This window comes from Arachis hypogaea, chromosome 17 (genome assembly GCF_003086295.3).
Source record: "Arachis hypogaea cultivar Tifrunner chromosome 17, arahy.Tifrunner.gnm2.J5K5, whole genome shotgun sequence".
NCBI classification, from domain to species: Eukaryota; Viridiplantae; Streptophyta; class Magnoliopsida; order Fabales; family Fabaceae; genus Arachis; species Arachis hypogaea.
This window is the reverse complement of record NC_092052.1, coordinates 42,028,033-42,055,672: the sequence shown is the minus strand read 5'-3', so window position 1 is coordinate 42,055,672 and position 27,640 is coordinate 42,028,033. Positions and strand designations below refer to the sequence as shown.

Here is a 27,640-nt window from a genome sequence, read left to right as displayed (position 1 = left end):
GGTTCAATTTTGGGGGTTTGCCAGAATCGTTTAAAACCCTCGAAGTTGGACGTAAATTGGGAGAGAAACTAGGCACAGTGTTGGAGGTAGGTAAATTTCAGATGCGAGGCAGAGAAACTAGGATTGTGAAGACCAAAATCAATATTGATGCTACCAAGCAAGTGAGAGATCAGTTAATAGTGGCAGGACCTAATAAAAAGGAGGTAGAAGTGGCACTACGCTATGAGAGACTTGAAAAGTTCTGTACCTATTGCGCAAAATTGGGGCACGAGGTGAAAAACTGCCATGATCTGCTGAAGGACACAGAGAGTGATATGGTAAAAGAGGATGACATTGGCAAATTGGTTAAAGCCAGCCAAGTGGGAATGCGAATCTACTCTGAAGGAGAAAGAACATTCAACAACTCAACCCAAAACCAGAATAAGGCCACTCAACGTAAGAAAAAACCGGTCTTAAACTGCTTATTGAAAGAATTTGCAGGGATGTCAATGCAAGAAGGGAAACAAAGTTTAAAACCACAAGACACTAGTAACAGGGCAGCACCTGAGTCACCTCAATCAGCCAATTCTAGAATAGAATGCATGGAGGTTATCATAGCTGGTCAGTCCAATACCAAAGAGGATGAAGGGCAGCTTATGCAATTCGCTATTGGGCAGTGTCTCACCACAGAGAAAGGTAGGAAGTGGAAAAGGTTAGCAAGACAAGGTACTGCAGAGTCAAATACTAAAAGTGAATCCAAAAAAAGGTTGATGAGTGGTATAGCTGAAGGATCTACAAAGAAAGCAAGAATAGAGGATGAAAATGCAGTTGAACAGATGGTGGAGGGTGCCAGCCTACAAATGGCACCCAAGGCGCCATGAGAACTATAGTTTGGATTGTCGGGGTTTGGGGAGATCCCTGACAATTCACACCTTAAAAGGGATCTGTAAATCCCACTCCCCCGAGATTGTGTTTATAAGTGAAACAAAGAACCAATCTCGACAGGTGGAAGCAAAACTTCGGGTATACAACTACGAAAACTGGCATATTGTTAACCCGATAGGAGTGGCAGGAGGACTTGTGCTAGCTTGGAAGGACAGCATCAGTGTTCAAATTATTAGCAGTGGAGAATTCTTTGTGGCAGCCGAAATTAAGGAAGTCAGAAGCAGTGAGGTATGGGCGTTCATTGGTGTCCATTTGAGTTGTTCGGAACAAATTCGATCCTTACAGTTTGAGGAGCTTACAACAATGAGCCAACACCTGGAAGGAAAAGTGGTAATAGCAGGCGATTTTAACGCTATAACAAGTCAAGCAGAAAAGGAGGGTGGAGGCCAAAAATCAGCAACCACCATTGCAACATTCACTAATTTTATTGACAGTAACGAATTAGTGGATATTGGAATGGTGGGGCACCCTTTCACATGGACAAATCGAAGACAAGGAGAGGATTTGGTGAAGGAGAGGCTTGACCGCTATTTAGTTGGGATGGAATAGAAGTTGAAGTTTCCGAATGCAGTGGTGCACAGGCTCACAGAGTCAGGCTCGGATCATGCTCCAATTTTGATGGAAACCGAACCTCAATCCTGGCATAGTAAAAGGCGGTTTAAATACCAGGAACGTTGGTGTGGAGAAGAGGATGTCAAGAGAATTGTCAGTGAAGTGTGGAGAATGGAAGTTGTAGGCTCGACTATGTTCTCCTTGGCCCAAAAATTGAAAGTTTGTAGACATAGACTAGTTCAATGGCAGAAAACTCACAAAGCAAACTCCCGGAAAGAAATTGAGGACCTTCAAGCTAAACTAGAGGAGTTGCGAGTGGCTGGAATCAATGGGGGAAAGGAGGTTACCAGTTTGGAGGAGAAGTTGGAGCTGGCATATTTAAAAGAAGAGAGCTATTGGCGAGAAAAATCTAGAGTCAAGTGGCTAAAAGAAGGAGATCAGAACACTAGATTCTTTCACCAGAAATTTCAATCAAGGATGCGAAGGAATAGAATTTGGAAATTAGTAGGGAGGGACAATGAGATTGCATCGAAACCGGAGGATATTGCAAAGGTAGCTGAAGACTACTTTTGTGATATTTTTACTTCTTCTTGTTCGGCTGATCCGAATCCATACTTAGAGGATTTGGAGCCTAAGGTTACAGCTTCCATGAACCGTAGGCTCCAAAGGCCAGTAACTATGGACGAGGTCAAAAGAGCTACATTTAGTGTTCATGCTCAGAGTGCTCCTGGTGATGACGGGTTTACAGCTAAGTTTTTTCACTTTTTCTGGGATATAGTTGGAGGTGACGTTTTTAAGGCAGTGAGAAGTTTCTTTCACAGTGGCAGAATTCTAAAAAGCTTCAATCATACTCAAATTTGTTTGATTCCAAAGGTGCCAGATGCCAGTGACATGACACAGGTACGACCGATCAGTTTATCTTCAGTTATGTATAAAATTATTTCTAAAGTTATGGTGCACTGATTACAAGGTATTATGAATAAAATTATAAGCCCAAATCAGAGTGCGTTTCTCAAAGGTAGACTCATTTCAGATAATATTCTAATTGCCCATGAATGTATGCACTATTTGAAAAATAAGAGAAATGGGGCAGAGCATGAGATGGCTATTAAACTAGACATGAGCAAAGCTTATGATAGGGTTGAATGACATTTTTTATGATATATTATGGATAAGCTGGCTTTGATGCTAAATGGATTAACTGGACTAAGGAATCGGTAACGACTATTTCTTACTCTGTCGTTGTGGAAGGTCAACCTTTTTGGCTATTTTAGGCCAAATAGGGGCATCCGACAGGGTGACCCCCTATCCCCATATCTCTTTCTTTTTTGTGCAGAAGGGCTTTCCTTCTTGCTACACAAGGCAGAGCAAAACAGATTAATTCAAGGAGTTCAAGTTAATCGGAGACGCCAAACAGTTAATCACCTTTTGTTTGCTGATGATTCAATCCTTTTTTGCAAGAGCGCACTTAATACAAGCCAAAGTATTCTAGAATTGCTAGAGATCTATGAGGGTTTCAATGGGCAAAAAGTCAATTTAAATAAGTTGGCTATCTTTTTCAGTCACAACACACCTCAGAACACAAGAATAGCAGTTGCTCAGACACTAAATATTGAGCATATCGGAGTACAAGACAAATACCTGGGACTGCCCTCTATAGTTCAAAAATCAAAGAAAGCAACCTTTGGAGCTATCAAGGATAAAGTTCAGAAGAGGATTATGGGTTGGAAAAGAAGTCTATTGTCATCAGGTGGCAGGCACACACTATTGAGAGCGGTGGGGGAGGCGATTCCTATTTATACACTCTCTTGTTTCAAGCTCCCGGACACGCTGTTGACTGAGATTCAAATCATGCTCTCGCAATTTTGGTGGGTCGAAAAGGCGCAGAACGAAGAATGGTTTGGATTAAATGGGACACAATGACGAGACCGAAGAAAGATGGAGGGCTGGGGATCAAGGACCTAAGGGCGCAAAATTTGGCTTTATTGGGCAAGCAATGTTGGCGTCTAATGAAATACCCTAATTCTACTCTATCAAGAATGCTCAAAGCTAAATATTTCAGATATACAGATTTCCTACATGCAGAGATAGGAAGCGTACCGTTGTGGGGCTGGAGAAGTGTTCTTGAAGGGCGCAAGGTGATCGAGAAAGGCTTGTTATGGAAAATAGGCTCTGGCACTAATGTTCGCATCTTCCATGACCCCTGGCTCCCACCACCAGTGCCCCTTAATGTCCCTCAAAATGCACTCACAATCCCGCCAAATCTGCAATTGTATTACGTTAGTGCGTTACTAAATCCTGATAGAAGTTGGAATAGAAATCTGATTGAGTCGATTTTTTCAATTGATATATGCAATAAAAATTTTTCAATCAAACCAACAGAGGAGGAGGATGAAGTTAATTGGTGCTGGACAAAATCTGGTATATATGAAGTTGGGTCAGGATACAAAATTGCTTATAGATTCTTTCATTCTCCTACTTTATTGAGGCCCCAGAACATACACAACAGAGTCTGGAATGGCATTTGGGAGTTGAAATTACCACATAAAATTAAGATTTTTCTATGGAAAAGTCTTCATGAAAAGCTTTCGGTGTTGCAACAAGTTCACAGCTGGTTCGCATCCACTCTTGCCACTTGTCCAAGATGCATGTTGAAGGCTGAATCAATTTCTCATGCTTTGTTCCAATACCCCCTGTCTTCAATAATATGGAGTCTAAGCTTAATAATCCCTGACCTATGGATGAGAGAAGAAGAGACATTTTTCAATTGGTGGCAACGAGTCTTATCCTGGGCAGCGGTTCAATTCGACGGTAGACAAAAGACCCTCCTCATAGCGGCGCTATGTTGGAGCACTTGGAAAGCGAGGAATCGGTGTGTTTTTGAGAAGGTAATAAGCCCGGCACCAGAGATAGTAAAAGAAGCCAGCAATTTAGTGCGTGAACTCGTGAGCCTACCTGATAAATGCTGCAAATTTTCTTTACTCTTACTTTACTCTTCTTTAAGCTCTTATCACAGTTGGTGATAAATGAAAATACCCAATTCTTTTGCACTTCCTTATAGAAATACTCTTATTTTATATTAATAAAATAACATTTATCTTAAAAAAAATATAACAAATTTAAAAGAGGAGAAGAAGCACGTGTTTGTTTGAGCAACCTGTACCAATAATTTTCCAGTCAATAACTCTACTCTTACAGGGGAGTGAATTCTCTCTCAAAAAAAATTAGATGGTGGCTAATATTAAATTTAATTTTTTATTATTTTTTTTATATTTATTTTTGATTTCACTTATAAAATTAAAGGTGAGAGATCACACTTTATTCTCTTAAATGTTAAAAAAATAGAAGAGAAAAGGACAATTTAGTCCCTGACCTTTTAACCCGAGGACATTTTCGTCCCTGAGCATTGGAAAATACATTTAAATCCCTGACGTTCCTTAAAATAAGACCGATCCGTCCCTCCGTCCATGAGCCACCCTCAGAGCGGACGGAAAACGCTGAGTTGGCTTCCCCTATGCTGACCTGGCTCATCGGTGTTCCCACGTGGCAAATAAGTGGGATGGATGTTTTGAAAACGGGACACATTAGTCCCTCTAACACAAAACGACGTCGTTCTGCTCTGGACACATTAGTCCCTGGACACATTAGTTTCTCTACAGGACCTTCCGCAATGTTGTACTTGGAACACCATTCTTTCACCTTGGTTCTCAACTCCTCCCAAAGAGGCAAGCATCTACCAATCAGTGGTCGCTCAGCTTCAATGTCCTGAATCATTCCTCTTATGACCTTCACAATGGAATAAACGGCTTCTAACTCATTCCAAAAGCCCTCGTTGTTAAAATCCTTGATTAAACTAATGAACCCCTGAAGCTGACAAGAAGTATTTACCATCCAATGGTTCTGAGCCTCCAAGTTCCTCAAAGCCTTGGCCTTGAACTTGTCTGCAACAATCCCAACACACCTTTGAACAACACTTCCACTGGCACCAGTCATAGTCTCCCACAGAACCTCCTCAGCATAACTGGAAGACACAACTCCACCAGTGAACAAAGCCTTCTGGAACACACTAGTACCATTGGGAAGATTCACCACAAACTTCACCAAATTCTCACCACCACAACACAAACTATACCAATTCATATTCTTCCAACCATCACTAGCCACCTGAAAGAACATGGCATCCCTTATCTTGGCCTCAGACTCAGCCTTGGCCTCACTGAACTTAGCATCAAGCCTTGGACCTGAGATTTCACGCCTCAAAGTATTTGTTGCAGGCAAACCAACCTGGCTTAGAAAAGCCTGAAACTTTCTGTGCTCAATTGTGGCCAGAGACACAGAACCACAAGTCTCACACAACCAATCAGAGAGCAACTCAAGGGCAGAGTTGACCTGCTCCTTACTCAAAGCAGGACCAGGTGAGGTCTTAGGGCTCTTGAGCTTCTTCACACTGTCCTCAAACATAGCCAAAGCACACAAATCTTCCTTCCCACCAGACAGCACTAAATGCTGCTGCTGCTGATGATGCTGATGCTGATTATGATGATGGTGCTGGTTCACAGAGTTACCATGCACCTGAGTGTACCCAATTTCACCACCAAAAGGACCAAACTTTGAAGACTCCACCATTGCCAAGGCATGATTTTGACAAGGAACAGGTGATGCAGGTGAAGCCCTCTTCCTGCTATTGTTGCTATGGTTCGAACTGGTGTTGACCACTGAGATTGGAAGCGGAGAAGGAACCGAACCGGGCCTCAATCCTGTGCTGAAATTGGGAGACAGTACCAAGCACCCTTTCCCTTTATGGCTTTGGTTCGAACCGTGATGAGTGCGTCGAATCGTTTTGTGAGGGCTTTGGCGGCGATGTCATTAGGGGAAGGAAGAGGGTCGGTGGAGTTGGTGGAGTTTGTGGAAGCCATTGTTGGTGTTGGTGTGAAAAGGGTGTCTGAATTTTGTTCCAAAATGGGGTCTTTGAGGTGAAGGGTCAGAACAGGGTGGTTGTTATGGTGGTTGGGGGTGGTGGTGAGGGTGGTGGCGTCACCATTGGGGTGTGTGTAACTCCAGGGCAGAGCTGTGTGTAACTCCAATTCCTCAAGCCCCTCCTGTGTTTGAGGGACTAATGTCCCCAGGGCAGAACGACGTCGTTTTGTGTTAGAGGGACTAATGTGTCCCGTTTTCAAAACCTCCATCTCACTTACTTGCCACGTGGGAATGCCGATGAGCCAGGTCAGCATAGGGGGAGCCATCTCAGCATTTTCCGTCCGCTCTGAGGATGGCTCATGGACGGAGGGACTGATCGGTCTTATTTTAAGGAACGTCAGGGATTTAAATGTATTTTCCAATGCTCAGGGACGAAAATGTCTTCGGGTTAAAAGGCCAGGGACTAAATTGTCCTTTTCTCAAAATAGAAAGAATCCATTTCCATAGATACAGGATCAGTTTTTTTAATATTTAATTAAAAATTACTAAACTTAAAATATTTTAAAAAATTGATTTTTTCTCTTCTAGATTTCCAAATCCTGTGTATTGCAATACAATTATAATAATTAAAATTTTGATTAAACTCTAAAAATTTTTTAATATTATAATTTTAAATGAATATATTAATTTTATAAAAATTATATAAAATTTGACTATTTTATAATTTAAATTTTGTTAAAATTTTACATTTCACTATCTTAATTTACTTTTTTTAATTTCAGGTAAAATTTCGATTTTGTTTGTACAGCAAAACTTGGCAATATTATTCCTTAACGCTAACAAATAATAACAATCAGCCACCCCTCCCATCCCAAAGACCCAAACACACATTAAAAAATAAAGGGTTTTAATTTAATTTTAATTTTTTTGGGTGTTTTCTGAAATTGTCGGAATAATGGAGGTGGTGGAGGTTTCTCCCTCTGTCTTGGATCCGAACCTGGACGAAGAGAAGGTTCGGATCCGAAACGAGAATGTGGATCGGGTTAGGGTGAAGAGGAAAACCCTTGAAGCCGTTCTGGAACAGTGTCAAAGAGCCCTTCAACTGTTAAACGACGCTTCATCTTCTTGTAATTCCGATGATGAACAACAACACGATTCTGATTGCGATACACCTGGTGCTATAACACCTGCCGATCCTGAAACCGATCAGGTAATTTTTGTTGTTTTTATGGATGATTTATTCATTGTGCGAATGGAACCCTAGATTGACTTTGAATTTTACTTCGTTCTCATTTTTTTTTTATGTAACACTAATGTTATGGTTATTGGGAATTTGACTCTTTATTTTTTACTTTTTTCTCCCTTTCGGAGCTTGTTTAATTTCGTGAAGTACCCAGCTTTCAACTTAGATGCGTGTTTTTTTCTTACTAATTTTTATTTTTTAAAATTTTGTAACTGGTTTCAAACTTTTTTAGTGAAATCATATAAAGAAAGAGACTACAAAAGATGATTTTATTTACTATGAGCAAGATAGAGTATTTAATGAAAAAGTAAGGGTATTTAATAATACTTTGGGATGTGTGAGCATGCAATAAATGCTTTTAATAATTCTTTTTATTTTGGTTTTTCTTTTGGGGTTTAGTAATTTGGGGGATGATTAGGAAGCTTAATTGTTCATGCTGAAATGATGTTCTTACCTTGGTGGTGTTATCTGCTTGCTGCTTGATGTTGGAGAAAATTTTTGTAAATAGCTAGTTTTGTCATTGAATTTATCACCATTCACGTGCACTGCAATGGATTTTTCCCTCTGTTGCATACTCACGTTTCCGATGGCCAAAATTTTGCTACAAATTTTCGATCTTCTTTGTAACACAACATTCTGTGTGCTTCAATGCAGTTATGTGACTTACTCAAATCTAGAGTCGAAGGCCCTGACTTCCTTGAAAAGTTAGAGTTGGCCCAGGCGACAGTTTCACAGAATGCAGCTTTTGGTATGCGTCCAAATGTTCTCTTTCTTTCTGTCTTGAGCATGGTATTAAGATATTGTCAAGTTATCTATGGAATGATTATAATGGAGACAAGTTATTTGAATTAATCAGTTGTTCTCTTTACTATAGAACTTTAGAATGCTAATGAGCGAAAAATGCTTGTGTTATGGCAGAAGAATGTAGTTCTTGGGATTTGGTTAGTGAAAATGATCTTTGGGATGGTGAAGATGTTGATTCAGACCAAGATGATTACGTTCTTGTTAGACAAGAAGACATAGTGGAGGGTATTGCTTGCTTCATGGCTGCATATTTGTTATCCCTTAAGCAGACTAAAGTAAGTATTCTGTGTATCCTCTTGTTATTCAGTAGGCTTTGCCAGATATACATACGAATTTAATAGTTAGCTATATTTCAGATTCATTGTGCTAGATTCTGAATCAAATTCTTAAGTGTTGTTTTATAACTTAAGAAAAAAAGGATTTCCAAATCCTTTGAGCTAAAAGTACCTTCTGACCAAATTCTAATACATTTCAGTCACCGTGAAATATCCAAACAACGTGTAGTGCTTAAAATCCAACCATAGCTTCATTTGAGTAATGCTTAGAAGTGTATGATGTAAAGAATGTTAACTATGAACAACAGAAAATATTTTATTCAGTGTAATTGTATCTGGAGTTCCTACTCTCTCTAATACTTTGCTTCTTTCAGGATTTGACTCCTAATCAACTCCAGGAAGGTGAGTCTGCTGTTTCCCTCCTACTGTCATCTTATTTCTGTTATTCATCTAAGTATGAGTGAAAACAATTTGCTAAATTCGTATTCTCACTATATTTATCAGCACTCTGCAAGACATTTTCGGTAAAACAGAAAAAGGGAAAGCTTCGAAAAGCATGGGATGGTAGCAAAGTCATCTATAATGTTGCATCATGGGGGGCTACAGCCATTGGGTAAGTGTCAATGTCGTAAACCCTAAAACTTATATCCAAACAGGCAAACACCCTAGAAATATATTAATGCATTCGCATGATGCAAGACCATCCCCCAAATTAATGTTATGGCATGATTTGACTATGTGCTACCTGTTGTGAAATTACTTTTGATTCAGTATAAACAATTGCAAGGGCATTGAACTTACTCCTTCGGTTCTGTTTAATTTGTCGCTGGATACAAATAAAAGACAACAGAGGAAGTATTAATTTCATTTTCATTAATCCTTCTCGATTGTCTACAGGATATATCAAAACCCTGTTATTGTTAAGGTTGCTACTAAAGCTTTCTGGACTTCTTGCCAAGTCATATCAAAGCTCCTCTGAAATTGTGAAATGCAGCTTGGGGAAAGGTTGTGATATAGTAGTTTTAGCATTTGTACACTGGCCTGTCCTTGCAATTCGGATTGGATTGGTTTTCTGCGCTGTTTGATGTAAATTTGGAATTCAATGTGTTTGCATCACTGATCAATCGATCTTACCGTAGTTTGATCTTGTAAATATCTCCATTGTAATGTTCCTGAGTGCAATTCAAATTCTTATTCACGAACTCAAGCTTGAACATATTTTCCCTCCCTCATCTTATGACTCAACCTGCCATCTAAAAGTCATTGAAGTTACGAAATTCTATGTTTTGATATCGACTCTTTATCTAAAATTTATCTGTCCGGATTTTGTTATCTCGTCTACTTAATATTATAAAATTTATTGTCAGTTTGTCACCCACCAAAATTGAATTATTTTCTATAGCATTTGTCTTTCCAAAAGTTTCTTTCATTTCAATGATAATGAGTAAATACTCGATACAGTTTTTTCCGTTTTTCCGGAAAGACAACACAATTCTTGTGTGTTGGGGGGGGGTGAAGTTCGTGACCCTGTTTACTGAGACAATGGTAGTCTTTCTGGAAAATTCATCGTAAACTATTAACGAATTTTGCTTAATTGACACATTTTTATAACATTGGGTTTCACTTTTGAGTTCTATGCTATAGGGTGGGCCAATGCTACTTGCCCCAACGTTACCTGACTCGTACGGAAGCAGACTAACCAACTGAACTAACAACTTACTAATTGTGGAAAGTAGGAGGTTAGGAGTAGTTAGAACTTGCAACTTGACATGTACTGATCAATTCCGTTTGTTAGAATCTGTTAGGAGCCAGCTGACATGGCATTTATCTATTGTATATTTGTATGTATATAAGGGATTAACATCTCTTCTGTAATTAAGTTTTGTCAGTCAATGCATTCAAGCCGTCTTTCACTTCACTCAACTCCTCTTCATCTATCTCGCATGCTCTAGCTACTAACGCTGCATCTTTCAAACCCAAATACTCTCAAGCTCTCTTTATTTTGTCCCTCTTAATTTCTCTGGGTGGTTGTTGATGTGTTTGGTTGACTTGTATTGTGGAGTGGTAGCTGTTGTGGAATTTAGGATAAGGGAGTGGTGTGGTAGTGTGTAGGGGTGGGCATGGTTTGGATTTTTATAAATCCAAACTGGATCCATTTCAGAATCAGTTTTATGGTTCATGAAACCAAACCAAAACTGGATTGAAGAGAGAAATCGATTCTAAATCGGTTTGAAAAAATAAAAACCAGTTTTAAATCGGTTTTAGAATTTAAATCCGGTTTTACTTACAAACCGGTTTTAAATCCAATTTTACATATAAAACCGGTTTTAAATTCGGTTTTTTAAATCCAAATCTAAAATCCGGTTTTTTTTAAATCCAAATCTAAAATCCGGTTTTTTTTATAAAATCCAGTTTTAAACTAGTTTCTTCAACCAAAAATTCAATTTTAAAACTAGTTTTTAAAAATCCAATTTTCACATTGTTATATTCAACACACTGAAACCAAAAATTAAAAATTAAAAAACACAACCCTCCGAAACCTTTCCAAACCAGCACGGCAGCCCCTGATTTTCATCACCGTCAACTTTTTTGGCTAATAAAACTACTACTAATCCTAAAAGATATTGATTTCTATATATAAAATTTACTAAATTATATTGAAGCATATTATTACAATGTATAGTATGGCTGCAATGATCAACAATTTATTTTCAGTAATAAATTAATAATAACAATTTATTCATGAACCATTCAAAGGGATAAGAAAACATTAATTTTGAAGCACTAGATAGCAGAGCAAGGTGTCAAAGCACATACAAAATATATAAAAATAAATAAAGAAAATAATACAAAAACCATTCAAAAGATGAATGTAGCAAAGAAACAGAATTTAAACCAAGCACTTGCCTAGGCATAGAACAGGAGTTTTTGTATCCTTAAAACCATGGAAAATGCCTTGTAAAGCCAAAGAAAGTACAACAGCAGGAGCTAAAGCCTCAAAAATTCCAATCCCAAGTGCTAATAGCAAAGCAGTGGAGACAGAGAAAAATTGCTTTTTTCGATTGCCTCTTTCGAAGGATTTACCATTGCCAATATTTTGTATACCACTGTGCTCTGCAGGGAAATTCATTCATGGCATGAGTTGACAATGAAAAATGATAGCAAGCAACATATATGAGCTATGAAGAAGTTAACTGTGGACATAAAATTCACCCGAAAGATATTCTTTGGCAGCAGTTTTGGCTATGTCCTCAGCAACAAAAGATGTAGCAACACTTAGAAGGGGAATATTGAAAAGCTTTGATATGATGTTAAAGATGGTCATGGAAACACCAGCAAAAGCCAATTCCACAGTGCCTAAAAATAACGAAGAAGAGACATTTATAATTAATCCCAACATGCACTTCACTAATTTCATTGAATAAATCGGTTAACTAACCACAACCAACACATTCACTAAATCACTGTCCTGTACCTCAAAACAGCAGAACAAGACAGCAGCAGTGTTTCATATCAACAAAATTAAGGTGGGGACTAGTGAAAGCAAGCACTCCTAAGTCCTAAGATCTTGAGTTGTTTCCATTGCCTATACTATAGTTGCTACTTGCTAGAGCGAGAGATTCAAGGCAGTAAATAAGGATAAGAAAAAGAAGGCCAAGGCAGAACACAGTTAATGATTTTTCAGAACAAAATTCTATTTACAACAAAAATCAGAACAACAAAGTCGGAAACATGTATAAGATAAGTTAGTTTTCTTCAACTAAATAATGATTTTTCATATGATTGCTAATTGAACCACAGTTAATACACTTCTTACTAAAGTTCTTGAATCAATGTCACCATTTGAAGTGTTCTTACTATCCCTCTTATGCAGCATTGTTCAAATTCATCATTCATCCCTGCAACTTCAACTACTAGTCTATCTAATTCTAATTCCTATAAGAGATTAGGAGATTGGTTGTTAGTTTTATTTGCTTAATTCAGCAAGTAGATTTTTTACGAAATCAAGTTTTAAGGGGGTTTAATTTGAAAATTCATACACCGTATATAAACAACTAGCGCTACATATATACTATATATATTATGGTACATGCATGAACCAAAAAAATAATAAATGAGCATGGCAATCAGTTCATCAAGGATTCAACTACTACTTAGTTTAATTAGATATTTTTCAACAAAAAGTGAACCACAGTGAAGAAGAAACTTACAGCAGGATCCATTGAAATGGAGAGTTCAAATGTTCAATACTAAGAGATTTTAAAATCTGCACATTCAATCCATTGAAGTGAAGAAGTCAGTATACTCATGAAGGAACAAAACAAAACAAATCAACAAAATAGAAAAAACCCAGATAAAACTCAGAACTCAGAACCAAGGGTAAGGAGGAGGCTTACCTCAATTGATGAGCATGAGCTCTGGCGAGCCACCAACGAAAGAAGAAGAGAACCAAAAAAGAGAGAAGACAGAGTCGCGAATGGGAGGTCGAGGCAGAGAGACAGAGTCTCGAATCAAAGTGAAGACTGAAGACTCGAAGAGGTAGATGCCGACGAACCACCGGCGAGCTCCGACGAGAGGCAGAGAAGAAGAAATGTTGACGGTGGCGAAGAGTAGATTTGGTTTTGTCGAAGAGGATTTGTCGAAGAGGAGAAGAGGAGAAGACTCAAAATTAGGGTTTTTTTGGATGTGGATTTTAATTTGGATCTGGATCTGGATACGGATTTAAAACCATTTAAATAGATTGGATCAAAAACCAAATTGTAAAATAAATATAGTTTGGTTTGGATTTTTTTTTTATTTAAAACTAGTTTTTTTTTAAATGGTTTGGTTTGGATTTGGTTTAAAATCCAAAATGTGGATTTTTTGCCCACCCCTAAGAAGAAGATCCTTGAGCCTTAAACACAAGGTAGTCCTCATTCAATTGCTGGACTAACTCTCCTCTGTCCACATCAATCACAGCTCTTGCTGCGGCTAGGAAGGGTCTTCATAGGATGATGGATTCATCTTCATCCTTCCCAGTGTCTAGGATTATAAAATCAGCAGGGATGTAATAGCCTTCAACCTTCACTAAGACATCCTCTACAAGTCCATAAGCATGTTTCCTTGAATTGTCTGCCATCTCTAGTGAGATTCTTGCAGCTTGCACCTCAAATATCCCTAGTTTCTCCATTATAGAGAGGGGCATGAGGTTTATCCCTGTTCCAAGGTCACACAGAGCTTTCTTAAAGGTCATGGTGCCTATGGTATAAGGTATTAAGAACTTTTCAGGATCCTGTTTCTTCTGAGGTAATTTCAGTTGAACCAGATCATTTAGTTCATTGATGAGCAATGAGGGTTCATCCTCCCAAGTCTCATTACCAAATAACTTGGCATTCAGCTTCATGATTGCTCCTAGATACTGAGCAACTTGCTCTTTAATAATATCTTCATCATCTTCAGAGGAAGAATACTCATCAGAGCTCATGAATGACAATAGTAAGTTCAGTGGAATCTCTATGGTCTCTATTTGAGCCTCAGATTCCTTTGGTTCCTCAATAGGGAACTCCTTAGTGGCTAGTGGACGTCCATTGAGGTCTTCCTCACTAGAAGTCACTGCCTTTCCCTCCTCTACAGGTTCGGCCATGTTGGTTAAATTTATAGCCTTGCACTCTCTTTTTGGATTCTCTTCTGTATTGCTTGGGAGAGTACTAGGAGGGAGTTCAGTAACTTTCTTACTCAGCTGACCCACTTGTGCCTCCAAATTTTTAATGGAGGACCTTGCTTCAGTCATGAAACTGAAAGTGGTCTTAGATAGATCAGAGACTATAGTTGCTAAGTCAGAGTGGCTCTGCTTAGAATTCTCTGTCTGTTGCTGATAAGATGATGGAAAGGGTTTGCTATTGCCAAACCTGTTTCTTCCACCATTATTATTATTAAAGCCTTGATTAGGCTTCTGTTGATCCTTCCATGAGAAATTAAGATGATTCCTTCATGAAGGATTATAGGTGTTTCCATAGGATTCTCCCATGTAATTCACTTCTGCCATTGCAGGATTCTCAGGGTCATAGGCTTCTTCAGAGGAAGCCTCCTTAGTACTGCCTAATGCAGCTTGTACTTCAGACAGACTCTGAGAGATCATATTGACTTGCTGAGTCAATATTTTGTTCTAAGCCAATATGGCATTCAGAGTATCAATCTCAAGAAGACAAGAACTCTTTTCTTCTGAGTTGTCCCATTATTCACAGGATTCCTTTCAGAAGTGTACATGAATTGGTTATTTGCAACCATTTCAATGAGTTCCTGGGTTTCTGCAGGCATCTTCTTCAGATGAAGAGATCCTCCAGTAGAGTGATCCAATGACATCTTGGACAATTTAGACAGACCATCATGGAATATACATATGATGCTCCATTCTGAAAACATGTCAGAAGGACACCTTCTGATCAATTGCTTGTATCTTTCCCAAGCTTCATAGAGGCATTCACCTTCCTTCTGTCTGAAGGTTTGGACTTCCACTCTAAGCTTGCTCAACTTTTGAGGTGGAAAGAATTTGGCCAAGAAAGTATTGATCAGCTTTTCCCAAGAGTCCAGGCTTTCTTTAGGTTGTGAGTCCAACCATGTCCTAGCTTTGTCTTTTATAGTAAAAGGAAAAAGCATAAGTCTGTAGACCTTAAGATTAACCCCATTGGTCTTAACAGTGTCACAGATTTGCAAGAATTTAGCTAAGAACTGATGAGGATCTTCCAATAGAAGTCCATGAAACTTGCAATTCTGCTGCATCAGAGAAACTAATTGAGGCTTAAGCTCAAAGTTGTTTGCTTCAATTGCAGGAATTGAGATGCTCCTTCCACAGAAGTCAGAAGAGGGTGCAATAAAGTCACCATGCATCTTCCTTGCATCTCCACCATTATTGTTGGGTTCGGCCATCTCTTCTTCTTTTTCAAAAAATTCTATCAGGTCCTCTTCAGAGTGTTGTGCCTTAGCTTCTCTTAACTTTTTCTTTAGAGTTCTTTCAGGTTCTGGATCAGCTTCAACAAGAATGTTCTTATCCTTGTTCCTGCTCATATGAAAAAGAAGAGAACAGAAAAGAATAGAAATCCTCTATGTCACAGTATAGAGATTCCTTTATGTGAGTAGAAGAATAGAAGAGTAGAATGAAGAAGAGAAAAGATGAAGAATTCGAACACAGAGAGGGAGAGAGGGTTCGAATTATAAGTGTTAGTAAATAAATAAATAAATAGAAAGAGATGAGAGAGGGAGAGAATTTGTAACACCCTACCACACTAAGCTTTACGCTTAAGTCGTAAAACGAAGGTGGTGTGGTATTACGACCTCTAAAATAAAATGAGTACATATAATAGCAGAAGAATTATAATATGCTAGGAGCCTTGAAGAATAGGGGAAATAAAAATCGTGAGATAAAAGCGCAACGCTCAAGGAACGAGTTAACTTGCGTGCTAAGAAAACCGTAACTGTCAAACATAAGATAACAGAAGTAGGAAAAGAGTGCCAAAGATACAAAATAACAAGCTCCTAACTCAGCCTGCGAAGTCAAGACTGGCCGGAGAATATTTACACATATATACATACATATCAAAAACCCAAAAGTACATATACACAATCCTGCCTCTCCATAAACCTCTAAGAGGATAAAAAAGAACAAGTTATGCAGAGAGAAAGCTAAGTACATATATATTTATCACTGTACAATAAAACTACCCAGTAACCACTCCGCTTCAAGAGTCCAGACACCTAACGAGGTGTCTCTCGACCTGCATCTGAAAAACAACAACATAGTATGGAATGAGAACCGGAGGTTCTCAGTATGGTAAAGGTGCCACACACATAATATATAAGGTCCTGGGAATGCCAGAGGCAATCCTAGGACGCCGACACTCAGATTATAGAGCTTAAAGTATTAAACAGGAGCCATAAGAGGTGGTTTTCTAAGAATATTTAAACCTAGCTTAACTTAACCTTAAATCTAAGTACCATACTGCTATTCCTCCATACCTCCAACTCCATCATGGATTTTCACAGACAAATAGACAGATAAAGACAAGCACAAGAAGGTTACAATTACTGCAAGTAACAAATACACATTTAACATGGCAAATACATATAGGCACACCCAATTAAAACACAAGCAAGTAATTCAAGTATTATGCATATGATGCATGCCTGTCCTATGGCTGATGAGGCTCATCTGTCGGTTATCCAGCCAACCCGACAAGTCTGAATTGTCCTTAGACTGTCCCCCGACGTGCATCCCCAAGAGTCTATGCATAGCTTTATCTCAAATAATCAATATTACTCAATGGGGGTAACATTCCCGGGAATTTATATAGTGCCCGGTCACACTTACGTCGTAGGGTCAACAGAGTATCGAGTTTTCAACCTGGTACACGTGGTGGCAAGCCACGGCACTTAATCCAGGGAACCTCGTATCTCAGATCATTAAATTATTCAAGCCATATAAATAATTCAATTATAATTCATCAACATCCACATCATTCTCAATCGCATCTCATTCATCATCATACATCAATCATATTCAATCCTTATCTTTCATTATTACACCTCCCATTCCGTCCATCAATAGTTCCAATTCAAAACGTAATTCATTCTTTTCTAAATGAATCAAACTTAAAACATGCTCATTTTCTTAATAACTCAAAATCAAACCATATAACCTTTGAATCTAAATCTTTTTAAATAATCATATAAACAAAATCTCTAATTTTTATAAAATTTCGGCAGCATCTCCTCTAAAACTCGGACTTTGCCACCCTTTTCGGGTCCAAACCTGCATTCTTTTCAATTCAACATACCCTTCCTCACATCATAACAATCACCACAATAAATCTACCTCAGATCAACAATTATACTCATACAATATTCAAATCCAACGACCAAAATTCAACTAAAAATCATAGTTCACAAATCCTAGGCTTTTAACACAAAATACCTCATTTTTCATTCAAGATTTCCATTCCAATTATTTTCAAACCTATTACCACCAATCCAAATTGCCAACAATAATCCTTAACAAGCTCCATGTCTTCCCATCAATCATCATTCAACCAAACCAAAATATAGCCATATAATCAACAATTCAATCACATATCCTTTCAAAGATCCAACTAGCAACCAATATCATCTTACAAACAAATCACCAAACCAAACCAAGCATATTTATCAACCCATTACTAAACATTAAATATACACCTGCATTCCAACTTATCCTATGGTCATCTAGCCTAAGTTTTCACAGAACATTATATATTAAATGCAAGAAACCTAAACCATACCTTGGCCGATTCCCACGTAACGATTAAGGCACTTTAATTATAATAAACACAGCCCTTCCAAAACAAACACAGCCCTTTCAAAATTCAATAAACACTAGGCTCAGCTTCCTCCAAATTCCAATATCCACAATTCCAAGCTCCAATTATTTATTCATAACCTAATACACATTCATAACACATATATATCCAATTTAATACTCAAAGCTCAAATTCAATGAAAATAAAATAGAATTATCATATCCTCACCTTACCCAAGCTTCACATAAGCAAGAGTGAACATTTTCCTCAAGCTAATTGGATCCTAAAACATCAAAAATCAAAGAAATTCAATACCCCTTCTCAAAACTCGAAAATTGGGGGAAAAGAGTGGCTGAGAATATTTAAGGGCTTACCTATGAAATTGTTCCGGTAGAAATGTAGAGCTTGACGCGATGAACGCGTGGCCGTAAACGGTGCGGCGATCGGAGCTCGGACGGAGAAGTTACGAAGATCGGAAATTAACGTAAGGGTTTCGGGAGCTTTTCTCATTTCTCCTCTCCCTGGAAGCTGAAAGCTTCATTTACACTGAATGAAAGAAAAGAGAAGGCTTCGGTCTTCTTAAGTGATGGGCTGGTTGGGCCCACGGGCCCGGTTTGGGCCCAGTTCGGCCCGTTCGGTCCAATCTTGGACCGATTTTCTCGAAATTAGTGTCAAAATTCTCTTTTCGATGAGCTCTACCCTAATTTAATATAATATTCACATTTCTAATCCTCCTTATTAAAAATTAATTTATTGACTAATTATCTACTAATTTAACCGGGGTTTACATCCTACCCATCTAATAAAGAATTTTGCCCTCAAAATTCAAATCTAGTTACCTGAAAAGAGATGTGGATAGTTCTTTCGCATATCTGATTCAAGTTCCCAAGTATGTTCCTCGATACCAGCTCGACTCCAAGCTGCTTTTACTAATGATACTTTCCTTCCATGTAATCGTTAAACACTGGTGTTATCAATTCTTACCGGAATTACAGGAAGTGTTAGATCTTCTCTTACTTGAATTGGTTTTGGTTCTAGAACATGACTTGTATCAGGAATATACTTCCGAAGCTGTGACACATGAAACACGTCGTACAAATTCGAAAGATACGGTGGTAAGGCAATTCTATAAGCTACCGACCCAATTCTCTTCAGGATCTCAAACGGTCCAATATAACGGGGATTCAGTTTCTTAGTTTTAATAGCTCTTCCCACTCCAGTGGTTGGTATAACTTTCAGAAAAATATGCTCCTCTTCCTCAAATTCCAAAAGCTTTCGCCTCTGATAAGCATAACTCTTCTGGTGGCTTTGGGCTATAAGCATTCGGTTACAAATCTTCTTTATTTGTTCAGTAGTTTCAGTTATCATCTCAGGTCCTAACAAACTTCTTTCTCCAGTTTTATACCAACACAACGGAGATTGACATTTCCTGCCATGCAGAGCTTCATATGGAGCCATTCCAATACTTGCATGGTAGCTATTATTATAAGCAAACTCCACTAATGGCATATACGGATCCCAACTCGCCGGCTGGTCCAAAACACAAGCCCTTAGCATATTCTCTAAGGTCTGAATAGTTCTCTCTGATTTTGCATCTGTCTGAGGGTGATACGCAGTACTCAAGCTTAACTGAGTCCCAAATGCACGCTGAAAAGCTCCCCAGAACCTTGATGTAAAGTGGGGATCTCTGTCAGATATAATGGTAGAAGGCACGCCATGTAACCTGACAATCTCTTTGATATATACTCGAGCTAATTCTTCCATTGTGAAACTTATTCGGATAGGAAGAAAGTGAGCTGATTTCGTCAGTCGATCCACAACTATCCAAATAGCGTCACAACCAGATCGGGTTCTAGGCAACCCTATCACAAAATTCATTGCGATACTCTCCCATTTCCATTGTGGAATCTCCAAAGGTTGAAGGGTCCCTGATGGTCTCTGATGCTCAATCTTAACCTTCTGACGCATTAAATATTTAGACACATGCAATGCCACATCATTCTTCATTCCTGGCCACCAGAACATTGCTTTCAGATCTTGGTACATTTTAGTGCTCCCTGGATGAATTAAAAATCCGCTCTTATGATCTTTCTTCAAGATACTCTGTCACAGGTCTCCAATATCTGGCACAATAATCCGGTTCTTGAACCTCCACAAACTATTCTATCCTTCTGACACTCTCCACTATTTTTCCTGTTCAACTGCTGGTAATACCTTACGTAACGCTTCACTGTCTTGATGAACCTTCAAAAGTTCTGATTTAAAATAACTTGAAATCTGCAACTGACTCAAACACAGAATTCCAGATTCTTCTCTAACTCCTATATTCAAACCTTGAAATGCCTTTAGTAACTCTTCCTCTCATAGCATCATCCAAGCTGCATATAAAGACTTCCGACTCAAGGCGTCCGTCACAACGTTCGCTTTTCCTAGATGATAATTCAATTCAAAATCATAATCTTTTAGAAGCTCCATCCACCTCCTCCGACGCATATTCAACTCTTTCTGCTCAAAAAGACACTTCAAGCTCTTATGGTATGAGGAAACATGAAACTTAATGCCATAGAGGTAGTGCCTCCAGATCTTTAAAGCAAACACAACAGCAGCAAGTTCTAAATCATGTGTCGGGTAGTTTATCTCATGCAGCCTTAACTACCGTGAGGCGTATGCTACAACATTCTGGTGCTGCATCAGAACGCACTCTAAACCCTTCAGTGATGCATCACAGTACACTTCAAACGGCTCACTTGGTTCGGGCAATACCAATACGGGTGCAACAGTCAACATGTACTTCAATGCTTGAAAACTCTCTTCACACTCCGGAGTCCAGACAAAAGGCGTATCCTTCCTAGTCAACTTAGTTAAAGATAAGGCGAGCTGCAAAAATCTCTTAATGAATCTCCGATAATATTTTGCCAAACTTAGGAAACTCCTAATCTCTATTACTGAAGTTAGCCACTTCCATTTCATCACTGCTTCCACCTTAGCAGGATCCATAACTATTCCCTGCTTACTCACCACGTGACAGAGAGACTTTACCTCACTCTTCCAAAATTCTTATTTAGATAACTTACTGTATAACTTCCTGTTTTCTCAGAATTTGTAGCACAGTTTGCAAATGATCAGCATGCTCCTCTTCAGTCTTAGATTAAACAAGAATATCATCAATGAAGACAATAACAAACTTGTTCAGATATAGTCAGAAAATCCTGTCCATATAATCCATGAATACTGCTGGGGCATTAGTTAACCCAAAAGACATTACTGTATACTCATAATGACCATAACATGTCCTGAAAGTAGTTTTTGGAATATCTTCATCTCTAACCCTTATCTGATGATACCCGGATCACAGATCAATCTTAGAAAACACACTTGCACCTTGTAACTGATCTATTATGTCGTCGATTCTAGGTAGTGGATATTTATTCTTCACAATAATCTTATTCAATTGCCGATAATCGACACACAAGCGCATACTTCCATCCTTCTTCTTTACCAGTAACACTAGCGTTTCCCACGGAAAAATATTTGGTCGAATAAAATGCTTACCCAACAGATCCTCCAGCTGAGCTTTCAGTTCAGCCATTTCTAAAGGTGACATCTTGTAAGGAGTAATCGAAATCGGACCGGCTCCAGGCACCAACTCAATTGCAAATTCAACCTCCCGATTAGGTGAAATTTCATTAATATCATCCGGAAACATATTTGGAAATTAACATACAATCATAATCTTCTCTAAACTTTGATTATCACCTGATATTCCCACAGTTAATAACATAATACCCTGACATTCAGTTCCAGAACAGTTTACTATCATTGAGTTCATATAGTAACTATTCACCACAACAGGTGCTTCTGACCCCTTCCAGCATAAACTGTACTGACTCCTCAGAACAATCAAGCAAAACATGATTCTTAAATGACCAATCTCCTGACTATCACAGTGCGACCTGCCTGCAGGATACATCGTGTCCCCTGTCACCAATACTGAGCCTCACCTTGCAGCTGATAAGTTTCAAACTCAACCCTTTGCTCCTCAGGAACCTGCAACGCCCTTTCCATAGCTTGGATCTAATTATCTGCATCAGTGGGATTTGAGGTTCCCCTAAAAGTCGAAGGGTGAACTTTCAGAAATGTAGCAAGTGTCATAGGACTGTCTTCATCATTATTGTTCCCATGATTATCCTGATTTATCTGGTTACCCAGTGCCTCAGCTGTTGCCTGCATAGCTGCAGCCATATTTCCCAGGGCAGCCATAAAGTCTACTGGATCAGTCTCTATGGGATCAGGAGTAACAATGCCTATCCTATCTCTACCTCACCCGCGACTGTGTCCGCAAGTCGACATATGGTCCTTATACACACTAAACAAGTGATATTAAGTTGATCAGTCTTAATATCGCAGGTCTAATGCTTTAAGTTCCAAATGCATGCTCACAAACGTTTATGCCATATATATCAGTCGGATATCCTAATAGCACATAAACACATACATAGAGAATGCACAGAAGCACAATCAGTCCGTCTTTCAGGCTCTATAGGAACGAACTGCTCTGATACCATAATGTAACACCCTACCACACTAAGCTTTACGCTTAAGTCGTAAAACGAAGGTGGTGTGGTATTACGACCTCTAAAATAAAATGAGTACATATAATAGCAGAAGAATTATAATATGCTAGGAGCCTTGAAGAATAGGGGAAATAAAAATCGTGAGATAAAAGCGCAACGCTCAAGGAACGAGTTAACTTGCGTGCTAAGAAAACCGTAACTGTCAAACATAAGATAACAGAAGTAGGAAAAGAGTGCCAAAGATACAAAATAACAAGCTCCTAACTCAGCCTGCGAAGTCAAGACTGGCCGGAGAATATTTACACATATATACATACATATCAAAAACCCAAAAGTACATATACACAATCCTGCCTCTCCATAAACCTCTAAGAGGATAAAAAAGAACAAGTTATGCAGAGAGAAAGCTAAGTACATATATATTTATCACTGTACAATAAAACTACCCAGTAACCACTCCGCTTCAAGAGTCCAGACACCTAACGAGGTGTCTCTCGACCTGCATCTGAAAAACAACAACATAGTATGGAATGAGAACCGGAGGTTCTCAGTATGGTAAAGGTGCCACACACATAATATATAAGGTCCTGGGAATGCCAGAGGCAATCCTAGGACGCCGACACTCAGATTATAGAGCTTAAAGTATTAAACAGGAGCCATAAGAGGTGGTTTTCTAAGAATATTTAAACCTAGCTTAACTTAACCTTAAATCTAAGTACCATACTGCTATTCCTCCATACCTCCAACTCCATCATGGATTTTCACAGACAAATAGACAGATAAAGACAAGCACAAGAAGGTTACAATTACTGCAAGTAACAAATACACATTTAACATGGCAAATACATATAGGCACACCCAATTAAAACACAAGCAAGTAATTCAAGTATTATGCATATGATGCATGCCTGTCCTATGGCTGATGAGGCTCATCTGTCGGTTATCCAGCCAACCCGACAAGTCTGAATTGTCCTTAGACTGTCCCCCGACGTGCATCCCCAAGAGTCTATGCATAGCTTTATCTCAAATAATCAATATTACTCAATGGGGGTAACATTCCCGGGAATTTATATAGTGCCCGGTCACACTTACGTCGTAGGGTCAACAGAGTATCGAGTTTTCAACCTGGTACACGTGGTGGCAAGCCACGGCACTTAATCCAGGGAACCTCGTATCTCAGATCATTAAATTATTCAAGCCATATAAATAATTCAATTATAATTCATCAACATCCACATCATTCTCAATCGCATCTCATTCATCATCATACATCAATCATATTCAATCCTTATCTTTCATTATTACACCTCCCATTCCGTCCATCAATAGTTCCAATTCAAAACGTAATTCATTCTTTTCTAAATGAATCAAACTTAAAACATGCTCATTTTCTTAATAACTCAAAATCAAACCATATAACCTTTGAATCTAAATCTTTTTAAATAATCATATAAACAAAATCTCTAATTTTTATAAAATTTCGGCAGCATCTCCTCTAAAACTCGGACTTTGCCACCCTTTTCGGGTCCAAACCTGCATTCTTTTCAATTCAACATACCCTTCCTCACATCATAACAATCACCACAATAAATCTACCTCAGATCAACAATTATACTCATACAATATTCAAATCCAACGACCAAAATTCAACTAAAAATCATAGTTCACAAATCCTAGGCTTTTAACACAAAATACCTCATTTTTCATTCAAGATTTCCATTCCAATTATTTTCAAACCTATTACCACCAATCCAAATTGCCAACAATAATCCTTAACAAGCTCCATGTCTTCCCATCAATCATCATTCAACCAAACCAAAATATAGCCATATAATCAACAATTCAATCACATATCCTTTCAAAGATCCAACTAGCAACCAATATCATCTTACAAACAAATCACCAAACCAAACCAAGCATATTTATCAACCCATTACTAAACATTAAATATACACCTGCATTCCAACTTATCCTATGGTCATCTAGCCTAAGTTTTCACAGAACATTATATATTAAATGCAAGAAACCTAAACCATACCTTGGCCGATTCCCACGTAACGATTAAGGCACTTTAATTATAATAAACACAGCCCTTCCAAAACAAACACAGCCCTTTCAAAATTCAATAAACACTAGGCTCAGCTTCCTCCAAATTCCAATATCCACAATTCCAAGCTCCAATTATTTATTCATAACCTAATACACATTCATAACACATATATATCCAATTTAATACTCAAAGCTCAAATTCAATGAAAATAAAATAGAATTATCATATCCTCACCTTACCCAAGCTTCACATAAGCAAGAGTGAACATTTTCCTCAAGCTAATTGGATCCTAAAACATCAAAAATCAAAGAAATTCAATACCCCTTCTCAAAACTCGAAAATTGGGGGAAAAGAGTGGCTGAGAATATTTAAGGGCTTACCTATGAAATTGTTCCGGTAGAAATGTAGAGCTTGACGCGATGAACGCGTGGCCGTAAACGGTGCGACGATCGGAGCTCGGACGGAGAAGTTACGAAGATCGGAAATTAACGTAAGGGTTTCGGGAGCTTTTCTCATTTCTCCTCTCCCTGGAAGCTGAAAGCTTCATTTACGCTGAATGAAAGAAAAGAGAAGGCTTCGGTCTTCTTAAGTGATGGGCTGGTTGGGCCCACGGGCCCGGTTTGGGCCCAGTTCGGCCCGTTCGGTCCAATCTTGGACCGATTTTCTCGAAATTAGTGTCAAAATTCTCTTTTCGATGAGCTCTACCCTAATTTAATATAATATTCACATTTCTAATCCTCCTTATTAAAAATTAATTTATTGACTAATTATCTACTAATTTAACCGGGGTTTACAGAATTCGAATTTAAATTAAAATAAAAGGAAAATATTTTTATTTTTATTTTAATTGTTGGTTAGTATTCAAAAATTAAGAGAAGAAATAAAATAAAATTTGAAAACTAAATAAATTAATTAATTAAAAAGATTTTTGAAAAGTGGTTAGTGATTTTCAAAAATTGGAGAGAGAAAAGTAGTTAGGTGGTTTTGAAAAAGATATGATTGAAATAGAAAATTTTTAAAATCAAACAAAAAGTCAAGTAGTTAATTGAAAAAGATTTGAAAAGATAAGAAGTTAGAAAAATATTTTGAAATTAAGTTTTGAAAAAGATATGATTGAAATCTTATTTTGAAAAAAAATTGAAAAGGAAACTAAAAAGATTTGTTTTTTGAAAAAGATTTGAAAAAGATAGAATTTTTAAATTGAAATTTTGACTTGATTAACAAGAAACAACTAAATTTTAAAACTTTTTGACTAAATCAATTCAAAATTTCGAAATTTATGAGTGAAATAAGGGAAAGATATTTTTTTTATTCTTGAATTTTTAGTGAGGAGAGAGAAAAACATAAAAATGATGCAAAACATGAAAGTTTAAGATCAAAACAGAGAATGCATGTAAGAACACTTTGAATGTCAAGATGAACACCAAGAACACTTTGAAGATCATGATGAACATCAAGAACATAATTTTAAAGAATTTTTAAGAAAAGAAAGACATGCAAGACACCAAACTTAAAAATTTTTAAACTTTAGACACTAATAATTTAAGAATGCATATGAAAAATAAGAAAAGACACCAAACAAGAAAATTTAAAGATCAAACAAAGAAATTCATCAAGAACAACTTGAAGATCATGAAAAACATAAGCATGAATTTTCGAAAATTTTAAGAAAAGTTAAAACATGCGATTGACACCAAACTTAAAATTTGACACTAGACTCAAACAAGAAATACAAAATATTTTTGGTTTTTATGATTTTATTAATTTTTTTGTAATTTTCGAAAATTATTTTGAAAAAGAAAAATAAAGATTTCAAAATTTTTAATAAGAATTCTAAGAATCATGTAATGTTAGTCTAAAGCTTCGGTCCAAAATTTTAGACATGGCTTAATAGCCAGCCAAGCTTTATGTGAAAGCTTCGGTCCAAAAATTTAGACATGGCCAATGGCCAGCCAAGCTTCAGCAGAACATTACATACAACAGCTAAATTGATGAGAAAGAAAAAGAAGCTCTTCTAAGGATAAGTGAAACCTCGGTTCAAAAGATTAAACATGGCTTAACAGCCAGCCAGAATTCAACATATCTCATGAAACTCTAGAATTCATTCTTAAAAATTCTGAAGAATTTTTAGAAAACTAAACATATTTTATTTTGTTCTTCAGAAATTTTTTTTTTTGAAATTTTTTGAAAATAAAAAAAGTAAAAAGCTTAAAAATTAAATAAAATTACCTAATCTGAGCAACAAGATGAACCGTCATTTGTCCAAACTCGAACAATCCCCGGGAACGGCGCCAAAAACTTGGTGCACGAAATTGTGATCTCTAAAACGGCGCCAAAAACTTGGTACGCATGAATGTGATCTTAATTCTTTTTCACAACTCCGCACAACTAACCAGCAAGTGCACTGGGTCGTCCAAAACCTTACGTGAGTAAGGGTCGATCCCACGGAGATTGTCGGCTTGAAGCAAGCTATGGTCATCCTTGTAAATATCAGTCAGGCAGATTCAATTGGTTATGAGGTTTTGATAATTAAAATATAATTAAAATATAAAATAAGATATAGATACTTATGTAATTCATTGGTAAAAATTTCAGATAAGCGTCTGGAGATGCTTTGTTGCTTCTGAACTTCTGCTTTCCTACTGCCTTCTTCCAACCATGCGTTGCCTCCTTCCATGGCAAGCTGTATGATCCTCTCGGATGAAAACAAATCCATATGCGCTGTCACCGCACAGCTAATCATCTGTCGGTTCCCGCTAGCGTCGGAATAGGACCATTGTCCTTTTGCACACTATCACTTGTGCCCCATATTCGCAGGTTTGAAGCTCGTCACAGTCATCCATTCCCAGATCCTACTCGAAATACCACAGACAAGGTTTAGACTTTCCGGATCCCAGATCCTACTTGGAATACCACAGACAAGGTTAGACTTTCCGGATCCCAGGAATGGCTGCCAATAATTCTAGCCTATACCACGAAGGTTCTAATCTTAT

General features: G+C 37.9%; 3 protein-coding genes, 1 long non-coding RNA gene and 1 other non-coding gene across 8 annotated transcripts; 3 read left to right on the top strand and 2 right to left on the bottom strand.

Annotated features, from left to right (window-relative positions):
- The first annotated feature begins 1,542 nt into the window (after nucleotides 1-1,542).
- Nucleotides 1,543-3,399, top strand: LOC140180587 (uncharacterized). Its single transcript, XM_072221831.1, has 2 exons — nucleotides 1,543-2,376; nucleotides 2,938-3,399. Exons 1-2 carry the CDS (start codon nucleotides 1,543-1,545, stop codon nucleotides 3,397-3,399), a joined length of 1,296 nt encoding a protein of 431 aa, XP_072077932.1.
- A 3,749-nt stretch (nucleotides 3,400-7,148) lies between these two features.
- Nucleotides 7,149-9,917, top strand: LOC112765898 (uncharacterized). The gene is made up of 6 exons (XM_025811761.3): nucleotides 7,149-7,603; nucleotides 8,291-8,384; nucleotides 8,555-8,715; nucleotides 9,090-9,117; nucleotides 9,220-9,328; nucleotides 9,613-9,917. The coding sequence occupies exons 1-6, from the start codon at nucleotides 7,349-7,351 to the stop codon at nucleotides 9,692-9,694; spliced, it is 729 nt and encodes a 242-aa protein (XP_025667546.1). The 5' UTR covers nucleotides 7,149-7,348; the 3' UTR covers nucleotides 9,695-9,917.
- Nucleotides 9,918-11,517: 1,600 nt separating this feature from the next.
- On the bottom strand, nucleotides 11,518-18,576 carry LOC112762404 (uncharacterized). Of its 4 annotated transcripts, XR_003182670.3 has the most exons (6): nucleotides 18,398-18,576; nucleotides 18,252-18,306; nucleotides 18,006-18,163; nucleotides 12,927-12,982; nucleotides 11,929-12,072; nucleotides 11,518-11,829 (listed from the first exon to the last, which is right to left on the bottom strand). XR_003182670.3 is itself a non-coding variant. In XM_072222788.1 (4 exons), the coding sequence occupies exon 1, from the start codon at nucleotides 14,483-14,485 to the stop codon at nucleotides 13,700-13,702; it is 786 nt and encodes a 261-aa protein (XP_072078889.1). In that variant the 5' UTR covers nucleotides 14,486-16,472; the 3' UTR covers nucleotides 11,518-11,829; nucleotides 11,929-12,072; nucleotides 12,927-12,982; nucleotides 13,113-13,699. The 4 variants fall into 4 exon arrangements, 1 of the variants encoding a protein (XP_072078889.1); XR_011875176.1 differs by lacking the exon at nucleotides 12,927-12,982; XM_072222788.1 differs by lacking the exons at nucleotides 18,006-18,163; nucleotides 18,252-18,306; nucleotides 18,398-18,576 and adding an exon at nucleotides 13,113-16,472.
- On the top strand, nucleotides 15,116-15,219 carry LOC112767866 (small nucleolar RNA R71). Its single transcript, XR_003185306.1, has one exon. It is a non-coding gene; the product is annotated as a small nucleolar RNA R71 (small nucleolar RNA).
- Nucleotides 18,577-22,820: 4,244 nt separating the features above from the next.
- Nucleotides 22,821-25,208, bottom strand: LOC114925713 (uncharacterized). Its single transcript, XR_003815289.2, has 4 exons — nucleotides 25,028-25,208; nucleotides 24,882-24,936; nucleotides 24,636-24,793; nucleotides 22,821-23,102 (listed from the first exon to the last, which is right to left on the bottom strand). It is a non-coding gene; the product is annotated as an uncharacterized lncRNA (long non-coding RNA).
- Nucleotides 25,209-27,640: the final 2,432 nt, after the last annotated feature.

What these genes read in the sequence shown, in the direction of transcription:
- LOC140180587 (XM_072221831.1), top strand. Translation starts at nt 1,543, where the DNA reads ATGGAAACCGAACCTCAATCCTGGCATAGTAAAAGGCGGTTTAAATAC. An exon ending in ATGCCAGTGACATGACACAG is followed by an intron (nt 2,377 to 2,937) that starts GTACGACCGATC and finishes CTTTTTTGCAAG; the next exon opens with AGCGCACTTAATACAAGCCA.
- LOC112765898 (XM_025811761.3), top strand. Translation starts at nt 7,349, where the DNA reads ATGGAGGTGGTGGAGGTTTCTCCCTCTGTCTTGGATCCGAACCTGGAC. An exon ending in TATCCCTTAAGCAGACTAAA is followed by an intron (nt 8,716 to 9,089) that starts GTAAGTATTCTG and finishes TGCTTCTTTCAG; the next exon opens with GATTTGACTCCTAATCAACT. An exon ending in TCCTAATCAACTCCAGGAAG is followed by an intron (nt 9,118 to 9,219) that starts GTGAGTCTGCTG and finishes TATATTTATCAG; the next exon opens with CACTCTGCAAGACATTTTCG.
- LOC112762404 (XM_072222788.1), bottom strand. Translation starts at nt 14,485, where the DNA reads ATGACTGAAGCAAGGTCCTCCATTAAAAATTTGGAGGCACAAGTGGGT.